The sequence below is a fragment of the Ochotona princeps genome, chromosome 10, assembly GCF_030435755.1.
Source record: "Ochotona princeps isolate mOchPri1 chromosome 10, mOchPri1.hap1, whole genome shotgun sequence".
Classification (NCBI taxonomy): domain Eukaryota; kingdom Metazoa; phylum Chordata; class Mammalia; order Lagomorpha; family Ochotonidae; genus Ochotona; species Ochotona princeps.
Window position 1 is genome coordinate 17,221,469 of NC_080841.1, and position 14,927 is coordinate 17,236,395.

General features: G+C 48.2%; 1 protein-coding gene and 1 long non-coding RNA gene across 2 annotated transcripts in view; one reads left to right on the forward strand and one right to left on the reverse strand.

Annotated features, from left to right (window-relative positions):
- Positions 1–2,136: 2,136 nt before the first annotated feature.
- On the reverse strand, positions 2,137–6,324 carry IL10 (interleukin 10). Its single transcript, XM_004578691.2, has 5 exons — positions 6,130–6,324; positions 5,307–5,366; positions 4,867–5,019; positions 3,874–3,939; positions 2,137–2,882 (listed from the first exon to the last, which is right to left on the reverse strand). The coding sequence occupies exons 1-5, from the start codon at positions 6,292–6,294 to the stop codon at positions 2,790–2,792; spliced, it is 537 nt and encodes a 178-aa protein (XP_004578748.1). The 5' UTR covers positions 6,295–6,324; the 3' UTR covers positions 2,137–2,789.
- The window catches only part of LOC131481232 (uncharacterized), a 34,639-nt gene continuing 24,646 nt past the window's right edge, over positions 4,935–14,927 (forward strand). The window contains exon 1 of the long non-coding RNA XR_009246153.1: positions 4,935–5,013. This is a non-coding gene — a long non-coding RNA (uncharacterized LOC131481232). The remainder of the gene's footprint in view (positions 5,014–14,927) is intronic.

The following is a 14,927-nucleotide window of genomic DNA, read 5'->3' on the forward strand; positions in this document are numbered from 1 at the left end:
GTCCATGCCTGCAATGATGGACATATGACTGTTTATGAAGAACTATACTATAATATAGGGGAACTCAGTGGGGGAGGAGGGGACTTGGAGTGGGGATAAGGGAAATCCCAAGGCCTATAGAACTGTATCATTAAATTACAAGAATAAATTTTAAAAATTGTAAAAATAAATACATCTTTTTTAATACATCTTTTTTTTTAAGAGAACAGTTGGTGTGAATAGGTGTGGCACTGGGATAAGACATGTGTGATGCCCACATCCCATATTGGAGTGTCTCGGAGGGAGGCCTGCCTTGGCTTCTGGTCCAGCTTCTTGCTGATGCACACCCTAGGAGGCAGCAGGTGATGATGGTTCTGGTTCTTCAGTCCATGACACCCACATGGGAGGTCCAGATGTTCCTGGCTCTTAGTTTCCTGCTTGGCCCAGCCCCAGATGTTGCAGGTCTTTGAGGAGGGAATCAATGGATGAAAAATCTCTCTCATATTCTGCCTTTCAAATGAATAAACTTAGAAAAAAAAGAGGAATGATAGCCATTTACATATGGCAATGGTACACAAGAGTTTAGCACAATCCTTGGGACCATGAACTATTGTCTAGCAGCTAGATGATCAAAGATAAATTATATAGCTTCTCTGGGCCTCATTTTTTATGATACAGGGGGCTACTAGTAGTTCATACTTCAAAGCTTTACATGATAACATATGAATGAATGCATATTAAGTACTTAGCAAAGTAGCTGGCAAATAATGAATTATGTTTGTATTAGTACTAGCATGAATAGCAGGTGACCTGAAACAGAGATATGGTAAGACACATGGAGCCTCTGTATTCTGCAAGGTTAATAGATGATCAATTCATGAATAATTTTGGTCATTCAAAAAACTTGAGCTTCAAATGTGATTGATAGAATGTCAAGTTATTGAATCCCAATAAGCAAATAAAACCCACAATTAAAAAGCCACATTTCTCAGCTTATAGAAAAATAGCAAAGATACTTCCTCTTCCAGAAGATAATGATAATAATTCCCCCATAGGGTTCTTCAAAAGTTCATGGGAAATCATGTAATGAAAAAAACAATGTATGGATTTCAATTCAATACACTAAAATGAACTTATTTTTAAGTCCTATTTTCCATGAACTGATTGAAAAACCCTCCTGAGGGGGGCTGACGTGGACCCCCACACCCCCAGTGCTCAACATCTTGCAGCTTTGGTGTCACCTATGTGTTCCCCTCTGGCTGAGCCACCGCCTCCTGCTGAAGCTGCTCTGCAGCACCTGCCAGGAAGCCCCACCTGCCCGGATCTTCCAGCAGGCCACAGCGCTACTCATGACTTCTTCAGCTCTGCCTAGGCCACTTTCCCGTCTCCATTCTTAACCTTAACCTTTCATCTCCGACTTTCGGCTTTGATGCTTCCCACTTCCTTCCTATGGTTACTTTAACCGAAGTGAGTCAGGTCTTACTGAAAAAGCGACCACAGTCAGTCAGCTCCCAGCCTCGCCGGGCCCAGGGCTGCCTGGGCAGGATGTCAGGGGAGCCATTTACTCAGCCCACTCTTTCCCCTTCCCTCCTCCAAGTCACGGGGCCTTGACTAGGGCTTCCCCAGCCGCTACGCCCCTCCCAGAAGACCGCAGCCTGAAGCCTTGTATTTGGTGGCTCAGGGAAGGAATGGCTTGCATCCTTAGGACCCTAATGAGTGGGCTGGTTTGCTCACATTCTACTGTATTATAGCTAGTCCTGTTACGTCTGACTTTGGCTCCAAGAAGATCTGGCAGAAATTTCTAGCTGGAATGGCCAAAATTCACCAACTGTTTGCAGCCATCCCAGGGCCATGTTTGCATGCTGTCTTCAGCCCCAGACAACCCAGGCAAGTCAATGTGTTGGTGTGCACAGAAGCTCCTCCTTAGGCTTGAAAATCATCTCCATTGTGAAGGGTTCAGGGAAACCAACAAACAAACCCTAAAGAACTGAGTAATGGGATGACCTTGGTGGTCTTCGCTGTTGGCTTTGGAGGCAAGAAGAGCTTTTCCTTTGGATCCAGCTTAGAGCCCCTCACTGGACTTCCATCCTCCTCTGACTCTTTGGTGGAACACCTTGAGTTAGGTAAGAGTTTATTGACACCATCGCATGACTTGAATAAGATCCATTTGTTTATTCAAAATTAAAATCTGCTACGAAGACAGACAAACCATGTAACATTCCCAGAGGAATTGAATCGCTTTGCATTCAAACTGAGTTCTATTAGAACCAACTGTAGGGTGTTATAAATAATGGGGTGAAGTGGTTGGGGAATAAGGTTGGGGGGGCTCCCTCAACTTGCTGGAGGGGTCACCACCAAAGGGGCTCCCAGGTTTCTCTTCCTAACAGGCCAGGAGTCTTCAGAACGCTGAGAGCCCGCGGTCCAGGGTTGAGAGAAACAAAAGGAAACTCAGGCGCTAGAAAGTGTGGACAGGCATGGAACCAAGTGGAAGCTTCTGTGGAGTCCTCCTGTCATATAAATTACATTTTTTGTTCGAAAACACTCAAATCCCACAGGGTGTCACCCCATGGTAACAGCTTAAACATAGGTGAAAATAATAAATACTGAAAAACATTATAATATCGGGCTTCTTCCCAAGTAGTTCACAGAGAAGCTCAGTAAATAAATAGAACAGGGATTGAGGTATCAGAGGTAATAAATATGTGAGAGATACAACAGCTTTCCGCAATGCTGGGTCAGCTGCCTCAGAGCCCTGAAATGAACTTTGGAGATCTGTCCTTGAATCTACTAGCGTTGCCTTCCTGGGTCTTTTAGCTTTTCATCCTCGTGGTCATGTAGGTTTCTATGTAGTTGATGAAGATGTCAAACTCGCTCATGGCTTTGTACACACCTTTCTCTTGGAGCTGTGGGGAGAGGAAAGCATCATTTTGTTAAAATCCCTTCTAAGTGCCTGAGGGGTCCCCTGTACTTGGTCAAACATGTTCCCAGGTGCAGGGGGAGGTCAGACCCTGGGAACTCAAACCCAGCTGCTTTGTGAAAAGGAATGTGTGCTGGGCAGCATCTCCTCTCAGCCAGAGGCTCACAGCTGGCAGGTGGCAAAGGGGAGTGTTTGCCTGGCAAAACAATACTTTTGACTGGGGGCATCTTTGACAGCTTCAAAGGTCATGCATTCATGTACTGCTTATGCAGCATTTGATGAAAAGATATTAGAGGAAGTGTTTTGAAAACAATACAGTAAGAGGAGGAAGGGGGGCTTTTTACAGTCCCTGCTCTCTCCCATGGACAGTCTGCTACTCTGGCTTACTTTCAGCAGACTCATTCCCGCTGAGGTTGGCACCATCCCACAATGGGGGAAATTAGGGACATAACTTCTGGGAAATGGGACTGCTAAGGCTCAGGGGCTAATGGAAGCTGGCATCCTCAGCCCCTGAGGAAGGTGACTTGACACTATTCCAGGCCAGTAGACATTCTGACTCCTGCTCCTTCGAGTCTAGGGAGGCCAGCCCGAGCCCCCCACTACTTGGAGGCACACATTCACGTGTCAGCTTTCTGCACGTGTGGGGTGAGCCCCGAGTCTTCTCCAAGGTACTTTCTGTACTTTCTGTTTCCTCCGTCACTCTCCCCAGCAGTCGGCTGCTGGAGTGCACAGGCTGGCTGGGCGGCCCGATCAGTCATTTAGAAACCCTCAAGAACACTTCACAGAAAACAAATGTGACTGAGCCAGCAGCTCCCTGTTGGCTGAGGAGATCGGGCCACTCGGCAGGTTCCCACACTCCCTCCCCATGAAGGCTAGGCCTGACTTGCTTTCCCCACCCTTGGCCTGGGACACGGGAATGTGGTGGCAGAGCCCTGTTTGGTACACTTGGTCTCTACCACTATCCTACCCAAACTCACCTTACTGAAGGCGCTCTTCACCTGCTCCACGGCCTGGCTCTTGTTTTCACAGGGGAGGAATCGATGCTGTGCCAGGAAAGAGAAAGAGTTAATGGCCTTGGCTCTCAGCCCCATGGAGTGCCCATTCTCAGGGTTCACTGGGCCAACTGGGTCCTGCCTTATGCAGGTTCACAACTGGGGGTGGCGGAGTGAGCAGAAAAGGTGGGGGAGCTGAGGAGTCTTTCTCCAAGAGGCACTCAGTTTCGCTGGGCTGGGCAACAGCCTGGGAGTTGGGCTGCTGGCGCAGATCCTATAGTCTTGACTGGGCTGCTGAGCGGGGCCCATTGGAGTTGGTCCCCTGTGTGACCCTCAGCCTCAGGCATCAAGGACCATTTGTAGGTGCGCAAGGATGGAAGACATAGTCACAGCTAGTGGACTGAGCCCTTTGCACAGCTCTCTGTCTTGAAATCGAAACCAGCTGACCTTCTAACACGAAGGACCATTTTGCTGGGGAAACTATGCATGGATGCCAGTCTAGGCATGAATTGTTCTTGCCTTCTAGAATGTCAGGGATATCCCATCAGTTAGGTGGCACTACTTGGAGCTTGGGGCTTGCAGGAACCAGGAGTAAGAAGTGGGCGAGGCTTTCCCTGCTTAGAGTTGCGGCTCCCTAAACGGCAGGACCTGTGTCTGCAGGGACCAGGCAGCCTTGGCTGAAGCACAGAGACACTTTTTGGAGGAGAGAGGGGAGTAGTTAATAAGTCACAAATGACTCACAAATAACAGGAAAGCTGCTTGCAAATCTTTATATGTAAATGCCCAGCAGCTGCCCCCACCTCCTCTCAGAGAGAAATGAGCAAGAGATCTGAGCCCAGGCGTGCCTTTCGCCTTTCCAATGCACAAGCAGCCTGCTCAACTGTGTCTTTACGCCTGGGCTGTGGGAGGTGGTGTTCGGTGGTGGGACCCGGCGGGGAGGGGGTAGGCAGTGCAGGGGAAGAAGCATTTGCTACTCACACATTGGCGCAGCCTCAGTCGGAGAGTCTTCAGCTTTTCCCCGAGCGAGTTCACGTGCTCCTTGATGTCTGGGCCATGATTCTCCGCCTGGGGCATCACCTCCTTCAGATAAAACTGGATCATCTCTGACAAGGCTTGGCATCCCAGGTAACCCTATGGGCAGGAACCAAGGGGGTGGTGAGCGGGCAGAAGAGCTAATGCTAGCGATTGAGAATACAACTTTGTCCCTGGGCACCTCCCCCTTTCCATTCCCCCACCCCACCCAGCTGTGCCCCAGCCTATCCCTTTGTAACCCTCGGCTGAGTGCTGAGTTAAGATCTTCCCACTTCTCCTTTTCCAAGTGAAGGAAGCAGCGCAGTTCACCCCACAGTGGTAAAGCGGAGCCTCCCTTCCCTTAATTGGGCTACACGCAGACTCCTTCCCCACCCACTGCCTCTCACCTTAAGGTCCTCCAGCAGGGACTCCGATAGCAGCATGCTGTCCAGCTGGTCCTTTGTTTGCTGCAAGGAGAGCAAAAGGAGAATGAACCTGAGGTTTAGGACGATTCCTGAAAAATGCATGCTGTTCTGATGCTCTTTTGTGTGTAGCTCTTTGGATATGTACTCAAGATCCAAAATAGAGTTGCAAAAATGAATCAAAAGTGCTGGGACCATTTGTTAAATCACATATCATCCTTGGAAATCAAGTGATTTTTGTTAATTTTTCTCCCCAAATAGTTTGGATTCAGTCTCTTCTCTCTACAGAGTCAGCTCGGGCTCTAAGGGGGCTACTGGTGTCAATAGCTCAGTGCCCCAGCCCCCTTCTTGTCCTGCTCTTTCTAGTTTTCCTTCCTTCTGTGAACACCCAGCTGTAACCCTGAAAGGTCTCTCATAATGGGAAGCTCCCCTCTAAAGTGGATTTCCTCCACACCTGGTGCTCCCTACATCATCAGTACCTGAGATCGAAAACTGCTGGAGAAGAGACAGTTAGGGTCATTTCCAGTCTCAGCCTTGGTTTCTCCCAGCCACAGGACTGGACTCCAGCAGAACCTTAGAAAACTCTCTGAGATTTAGGCAACTTTTAATGCATGCTTCTCAGCATCACCTGCACTTGTAGAAACTCACTGAGCCCATGGCTTCTTAAGGACTCTCGTAAGAAGTCAAGTTTGAGGGGGAAAAGGTGCTAGAGCAGGAGAAAGAGGGAGAAGGTTCTTGGAGCTCTTGCAGAATGTCTAGTTCAGGTAGTCTTGGGACTGGAGAAGGGACAGGAAAGCATCATACTTACAAAGAAGGTCTTCACCCTGTCAAAGGCAGCTCGGAGCTCTCGAAGCATGTTGGGCAGGCCATCAGGAAAGTGAACACAGCTGTTTTCAGACTGGGTTCCCTGATCTCGGCTGGCCCCTATTCCTCCCAGAAAGATCAGGCAACATAATAGAGCAGAGCCGAGCATGGTAGGGCACTGCTTTCCTCTGTAAGTCTGTCCTGTGGTTTGCTGGTGCAAGAGCAAGCCCCTGATGTGTAGTGCTTCACCTCCTTGTCCCCCTTTTATATTCGTGAAACCTCATTCATAAGTCACAGGTTTCCTGGTTGATGTTCTAATGAGAGCTCCTCCCTCCTCTAGACCTCCCCCATCTTGCATTGGTTGAAGTTTGAGTTTTTCAATTTTTGCATTGCAAGCAAAAAGACTGCTTGTAGTTGAACTTCTGTATAATAGCTATTTTTAGGATTGACTACCTCTCTCTCTCTCTTTTTTTAAAGTCATTTTTTAACGTCTTTAAAAAAAGTTGATTTCCTGGGGAGAACAGCTGTGGGTTCCATTCGCAAGTTCCTAGGTCACAGTGACGTGGGTGAATTGCCTCCCAGAAAATACTGGCACTGAGAAATAATTGGGTGCCTTTACAACCTGGGTGGAATACTTGAGAATTCTCGCTTATTTGACATGTCACCTTAGCTCCCTGGGCCTCAGTTTCCCCAAGTGGAAATGGAATAGTCCTGTTCCTACAGGACAGTTGAGGTCACAGGGTGGCTGCAGCTCCTCCTCCAGCTCTGGTTGCACTGAGCTTCTTGAGCCCATGTTTCTACCTCCCCAGGTGTCCCAGTCCTTGGGGAAGTTCTAGGGGTAGTTCACACTTCCTGCTCATTGTCACATGTCAGCTGGGTTGTTCCCACCATGATCTTTATTTAATATGGACTTTTTCAGTCTACCGATGGTGGGCAAATAGAAAATCGAGGCACCAAGCTCTTATGCAACCTGTTATGCGACGGGGTTCCATGGGGGCAATCTCCCCAGAATACAGACTGAAAGTGGGATTAAACATTCCTGGGGTTCCTTTATGGTAGCAAACTTCTTTGGCTGGAGACTCAAGATTGAAAGGTGTGGAGGAAGAAGTAAAAGTGGCAAGGAAAATAAATCAGGATTTCTTGAAGGCTGGGCAGCTGATCTCCTTTTTATTCCTTATTCCTATATCTACCCTATGGGGTTCTTAGTTAGGACTTCAGCTGCTTTTTTCCATAGGGCCATCTCCCCTGCGTTGTCTGGGTGGTTGCTGGGAAGTACTGGCCTGGGGATAGGAGGTTGAATCTGTTGCTATGTACCCTGAGCAGGTTATTCATTCTCCCTGTGTCTTCCACCTGTCTTAAAGGAGTAAAATCACCTGCCCTGCCACCTTGGGCTTCAGTCATATAAGAGCCCATGTTTCCGTGATTGCTGCCCTCTCCCTGCACCAGCCCCTGGAGCACCTGCCATGGCTCCAGGCAGTGAGACTGCTGTGCTGGAGGAGGTTGCCACACTGAGGTGAGGAGATGGCATCACGTGAGGAGTGTCAGGGAGGCAGGGCACAGGGTAGCTTGCTTAAATACCTATCTTGGTGACCTGGGCGTGGGGTCAGGGTCCAGGAACCTCTCCCAAGCCCTCAGGGAGGACCAACGTAGAAGCCCAAGTATTGTGAAAGAAGAGAGACCCTCTAGGGGCTGATGCTTTCCAGTAAGGCTTTGAGTTCTGCCCTGGCTCAGGCAACAGGAATCCCTCCTACTTTTATCTCCCATTGTGGTTACCTCACTGTGGAATCTATGAGGCTGTCATCCATGGATATTCCCTCTTGCCCAAGCAGCTGTGCACTCCCTGAGTGGGATGTTGGTTTACATATCTCTGTGGATCTGGTACCTAGCACCGAGTATCATCCATGGAATGTGCTAGATTACTGTCCTGTGAGCCTGGCCAGTTGCAGAGGGTACAATACTGATGGATCTGTGCACAGACCAGCACTCAGAGGGCTGGGGAGATCTGTGCAGGGAGCCAAGCAGCCCCTCTTCCCATTCTTTCTTACAATGTGATAGACATGTCTGACACACAGACATCCACATGCAATGGCAGGGAAAAGGGGAGCATGTAAAAGCCTTTTGTATCTTTCTTTAATGCATGATTCATCAAACAGCGTTAAGGTTGGCAGCTGATTTCTTTGTTGTCAAACATGCAGCTGACTACTTCAAGCCTTTTACTGAATGGTTGATCTTTTCCCCCACTGATTTCAAATCATTGGCTACTCTTTAAAATTCCAGGACCTAACTCATCAGAGACGACCACAGTGAAGTTTCTTGATGTGAGTGCTTATTTTTCCCATCAACACACCTCCTGCTACCTATGTCAGGAGACAGGGGTGCACACCTAAGAAAAGCAAAGCCCTTGCACCTGTCTACCAATAAAGTTGTAAGAACAAGGTGACTTCTACTTCCGTCTTTCTATTTGAAGATACCATTGGCCTTTGAGCTCCCTGAAGCCAAATGGCCTGAAATTCTTAAGTCCTCATCATAGCAGGTCCCTGATAATTGAAGGACTCTAACGGAATGTTTCTAGTGGGGACATACCTGGAAATTAATGGAAGGTTTTGGAAAGAGAAACACTGCTCCTCTTCCACCCCCCCCCCCAACTTCTTTATTCAGCTGCAGGTAGAAGGAAACCTGACTAAGCATGTAAGATTATATTATATTATATTATATTATATTATATTATATTATATTATATTATATTATATTATATTTTTTATTCTGGTTTCACTCAACATGAAGTGAAGATGTTGGCAGCCCTGGGGTGGGCATATCCGTCAGATGTCATCCAGGATTTACTCTTTTCTGCCTTTCTGTTCTCTTAGCATTCGGAGGAAGGGCAGGTGGTCAAGTATAAGTTCAGAGGCTCAGGAGATCTTCACCATCTTTGTAGGAATTTCTCCGTTGCAAGTTTCACCATGAGATGTAGAGGAGTTTGGTAGAGAAGAACTATTAGAGAGAGAGAGAATGAGTGCAGGTTTTTTTTTTCGGGGGGGGGGAGGAGGGGTTGTCTCTACCAGGACCCACCTTCCAGCCACCCTCAAGCCTGGCAGAGCAGCTGCCCTCTTGGGCAACTCAGGCCCAAGGGTGAGGACCAGGCTCAGAGCCTTGGGGGGTGGTGCCATTGCTGCTGCAGGAACTTGCTGGACCGGGGTTCTTCCAACAGTTGATGCACTGAAGAAGCACCTTGCCCTGCTGGGGATCGGGAGTTAGCTATCAGTGAAATTTCTTTCGGGGCTGGCCCCTATTTGCCATTGACCTTTCATTTTTTTTCAGGCTGATAATGGGAGTTTCATTTTTTTTCTTATCCAGAACTTCTAGCATGTAACCTAGTTTTACCAGCTCAAAATCTCTCATACCCCCTTGAGTGACTTTTCTTAGCTCTCTGGACAGAGGCTGCTCTGGAGGCTGCGCAGAAGCAGACCTCACATAATTACACACCCAGAGTGTGGCCTAGGCAGGGGGGGTGGGGTGTCCATGGTGACCAGGGTGGAGAGTGCTGTCTTTCTCTGGCCTCCTTTGACCTTGGCCTTGAGACTCTTGTGAATCTAGTACTTCTGGTGGTGGTGGTTTGTAGGGGGTGAGGTAGAATGGGGTTGGGGCAGGGGAGGGCCCTTGGGCCCAATTAAGGCAGGGTTATGCAAACAGGCCTGGGTCTGCTTCCGAGGATCACAGGCGTGCTGGAAACCACAGCGGAAGGGCTGGTGCTGGACAGCCAGGGTGGAATTCCCCTTTGTGTAATGAGAGTGCCAAAACAAGCACTTTGGATTTTCCTTAGGGGATGGACACTTTGGATTTTCTTGAGTGGTCTGTGACTTCTGATGTGAACAGTCTGGCGTCTCAGCAACTGGCACTCAGGTGTTGGAACCCTAGCTGTCAGAGAGTGGAAATTGTTCAGCACATGCTGTGGGGCTTCCTGGGATGACCATGGGCCCTCAAGGGGCATACATGGATTCTCTCAGCCCCAGAACTTTCTCTACTAAGATGTCATTTATTCAGGTCTCTGGGTGGTTGGCACCTTGAAGGTGTCACATTCTAGTGGTGTTGGCATTTGGGATGTGTAGCTTCTGCAGTCAGCTAGAAGGGCCCTGTCCTTTCTCTAACTGTCTGCGTCCTGAAATTGTTAATAATTGTTGAACCAGGGACCCCACACTGTCATTTTGTACTGGCACTCCCTCCCTGCCAGCTTACATAGCTGATTCTGTACCTGAGACCAAAATCACCATGGTCTCTCCCTTGTACCCTCCTTAACTTGGCAATAAGAATCAGTGTCTGGCTCCAGAAGCGGTTTGTTGTGTCCTCCCTCTTGCTTGCCAACCTGGGTCCCATTTACCACCAGATTCTTCAGATTTCTCTTCATATCCCCATGGTGTGTTTGTCCCTCCATTCCTATTATCACAGCATTGATGGTCCGTCCAGTGGAAGTCTTTCCTGGACTTAAAGCAGACGCCAGATGGTATTCTAGCACCCTGTCTCTAAACTGTTCTCCATGTTGTAAACACAGTGACCATTTCCAGACAGTCCCGTGGCTGTAACTCTCTGGCTGTTTGTATCTAGCCTCAGCGTTCCATCTTCCCTGTTTGGGTGAAGTAGTGAGCCTTTTCCCAGTGCGATCTAGAACTCCCTCTACACTTGCCCCTGCCTATCCCTTCTGCCTCAGCACGTTTCACTTTACTGTGCCTCCTCAGCCTCTCTGGCTTGCTGCTTTCTTTCCCTATGATCCAGCTCTCTCTGCAGCCACAGTACTTTTTTGCCTCTACTTCTCTGTGCTTGCTCCTTACCTGTCTCATCCTTCAAATCTTGGTTCAGGCAGGTATGACTTCCTCAGTGTTTTTCTCTAGCTGGGGGTCCTCTGGGTCTCTCCTGTTAGATCTTGCCTCTTTCTGATATAGCCCCTAGGTCAGTTTGAAACAATGCATGTTGGTGGTGCAATCCTTTGCTTTCCTTCTCTGCTGTTACACTATAGCCATCATGAGGGCAGAAACCACTTCTGTGTTTGATCATCATTGCCCAGTTTCTGGGTTCAGCTAAGGCCTTCCATAAATATCTGTATGTGCTTTCTAAGCATTTTTTTGGTGGCTCCACGTGGCTGGTTTTGTATCCCTGTCATAGTGAGTAGAGACTGAATGTGCTTCGACAACAGCTAGCCTCATAATCTACATGCTATTCCCACAAAAGCTTCTCCAGTTTTTCCTTCTAAAGATATCTGATTCCTAACCAAAGTTGTTCCAGGCAGATATGAACTAAATCCCTGTTACCAATATCCTATGCAGAGGCTGCTTGAAGGAGAGTTGTCTAACCCATACCTCTCATTTTAGAGAAGGGCACAGAAGGAAATTCTTTCCCCAGGCACAGAGAGACTTCCTGGGAGAAGCAGAATCTGAGCTTGTTTCTTTCAGACATCAGGTCCTAGTTCCTTGACTCTGATAAACATTCACTCACCCCTCTGTTGGGTGTGTACCAACAATTCGGAGAGTTGGCCAAGGTGTGTGGTGTGTGGGCTTGCGGAGATGAGGAGAAGTTGAAAGTCTGTGAAAGGAAGTTTCCATCCATCAGAGAGCCATCAGTCTGTTCCGCACCTGCTGGGGCTTCACCTTCTGTGTAAGAATGGGGGATGGAGGTGAAGGCTACTTGGATATTTTTGTGTTAGGCAAACAGTTATGCATCAGGCTATTTTCAGATTCAGTCTGTCCGCCGGTCTCTTTCTGCCTTTCGGTGAAATAAATAATTTTTAAAAAGAACTCTTCTTACAGAGATAGTAGAGTGACCACTTCTTTCATCTTGCTAATTTACCTCTAAATTATCCCACTGATTGTGTATCCTTAGCAATACTTGTTTTTGATTTGGACCTCAGATCTCCAGCCATCTTCCTGGTTTGGGAGTGGGCTTTATTCACTTTGAATCCACATCTGCTTTACGTGTGAAACCCAGGTGCACCCCCGCCCCCACCAGCCTGGGTTCCTGCTGTTTCCACCATGGCTGTGTCATTTTCATGTGCCAGTGTGAGGTCACAGATCAAAGGAGAAGAGAAAGGGAGTAGGCGTGCCCAATAGGGCACAAGGGTTATTTGGATTTCTTTACACTCTCCCAAACTATTTGAGGACCCCCAAAAAGCTTATGGTGTGTGAGTTCAACCTATCCATACTTGTCATGCTAGAAACAAAACTGAGGAATTGAAGTAATATCTACATGTGACGTCACTTTTGAGTCATAAGCAGTAACAAACCCGTGACATACACCATTTTAAAGAATGAGATCAAACTATCTTTGTAAACAAAATATTCAGTGAAGAATGTGGCATTGTTTGGAGATGTTTTCACAGACTCCTTTGAGCTGACAGAAGCAGCTGGATTGGCACCTCCCCTCCTGCAGTTAGTCTGCTGCCTTATGCAGTGTTCTGATGAGAGCCTTTAAGGAAAATCCAGCCTCACATAGGTGTGGAGTAGGAAAAGAAAGACCCTTCTGGAGTGGGGAGGAGTCGTGGGTGGGGAGTGATCAAAGTGTGGCCTTCGAGGAAGGGGCGGGGAGTCCACCCACGTGCACCTGGTCCCGGGGAGCCCAGGGAGAAGCACCCCGCCCCTCCCCACTGCATTCTCTATTCAGAGTTTCCAAATCACTGGGGGTGGGGGGATGGCAAGGGCTCCTGTGAGCATCTTGGGTGTCATGGAAGCTGCTGTGGCTCACATGCATGTTCGTGGTTTTGAGTCAGAACCCTTGGGAGTTGTGGCACATTTGCACAGCTCTTCTTATGACAGTAAAGCCCCGGGCCAGGCACCGGCTGGAGGGACTGAGCCCGCCGACCCACAGCCCTCAGGGGCCTCGCCTGCAGTCTCACTTGGTGCGCTACTTTCCACTTCCACTTTTTCTTCTCCTTTCCTCTCTCCTTTCTCTGTTTCTTTCTCCTCCATCTGAGGCACAGTTCTGCAGCTCTGCTTTCTCACAGGTTGGTTTTGTAACTTCTTGAGTTGCAGAACAACCGTGAACAGATATTCTCAGGCTTCTAGCCGGGGTCTATCTGATCCAGCAGGACTGTCCTGTTCTCTGCTTGCCCAACGAGGAGGGAGCTGGCACATGTGGAAGCTGGGCTCTTTCTAATGTGGCTAATGTTGAACTCTGGTTGCTAAAGTGCTTGTGTTCAAACAAAAGTTCCATGCCTGCCTGCCCACCTGCCTGTGGAAGAGCAAGTGGGGGCTGACAGAAACTTTTTGTTCCTCTCCTAAAGCCAGACTAAGGATTCTCAAGGCCTGAGAATACTTCAATTCTAATTGTAGTTCATGCTACAAAGCTGGAAACTGAGCTAATGGAAGCCCAACAGGCTTCTGATACTTCTTTGCCCAATCACATCAGCATCTTAAAAAAAATAAGGATTGGACATCGTGTGATAGCTCAATTGGTTAATCTTCACCCTGCAAGCACTGGAATCCCATGTAGGTTCTGGTTTGTGTCCCATAGTGGTCCCTGCCTGTGGCCTGAGAAAGAAGTAGATGATGGCCCAAAACCTTGGGACTCTGCATCTGTGTAGGAGACCCGGAAGAGGTTCCTAGCTCCTGGTTTGGATCAGTTCAGCTGTGACCATTGTAAACCATTGGATGGAAGATCTTGTTTTCCTCTCTGTAAATCTGCCTTTCCAATCAAAATAAATGAATCTTAAACATATAAATATATATATATATTATAAGAATAATATATATATTATTCTTTTCAACAGTTGAAAAGAATCTGCTTGTAGTGTTGTATGGCACTAGCTGACCCAAGACTCTTGCTAGAAGGCAGGAGTCTTAAGCTGAGGATTGGCTACAGGCTAGTAGCCAGTGATCAGGTGGCTGGTGGGTAAAACAGTGGCTGAGAGTGTGTGCTTGGCCCTCTCCTGTGAGGCATGTGCACGTATGGCACCTGCCTTCCCTCATTGCCTTCCCACCCCCACCCCTCCATGGGTCCAGTGTTTTGTTACCGAAAGTCACAAGATGGGCCCTGCCCACTCACCATGGGGGCCCTTGACTCAGGCTAAATTTGTAGGGCAGCTCTGTTCCTTCCCAGCTGCCGCAACTGCTGTGATTGAGGGATAGCAAGCTTTATCTGCAAATGACTACACAAGGAGATGGTGTGCATGTAGGGTTCAGGCAAGTGTCCAACACACAGCAAGCTGCCAGCTCTAAGGGTGGATGCTTCCCTGTGGGGATGTGTAGCTGCTGGGACTGAGTGCCTCTCCTTCAGGATGGGAGGAGTTGGACTAGAGCAGATGCCATCCTGCGATTCTAAGGACCATTCCAGGTTGCATGAACAGAGACATCAGCCTCATAGGAGTACAGCCTACTGGCCCTGTACCCGAGACCCTGATGTCCTTTTCAACCCCAGGCCTTGCTCTGCATCTGCAAATGGGAGCCTTGACAGCATTGCTTGCCCTGATATTCTGTTCAAAGTGAATATTCTGGGATTCTCTTTCTTCCCTCCCTTCCTCCTCCTTCTTTTTTCCTTCCTTCCTTCTTTCCTTCTTTCTTCCTTCCTTCTTGCTTTTTTCTAAGATTTATGTCCACTGGAAAGGCAGATTTATGAAGAGAAGGAGAAGCAGAGAGAAAGATCTTCCATCATTGGTTCACTCCCCAAAAGGCTGCAATGGCTGGAGCTGAACCAATCTGAAGTTAGGAGCCAGGAGCTTCTTCCAAGTCTCCTGTGTGTACAGTGTTTGAAGGTCTTGGGCCATCCAGTACTGCTTTCCCATCCACAGCAGGGAGCTGGACACAATTAGTGGCCATATGGGAT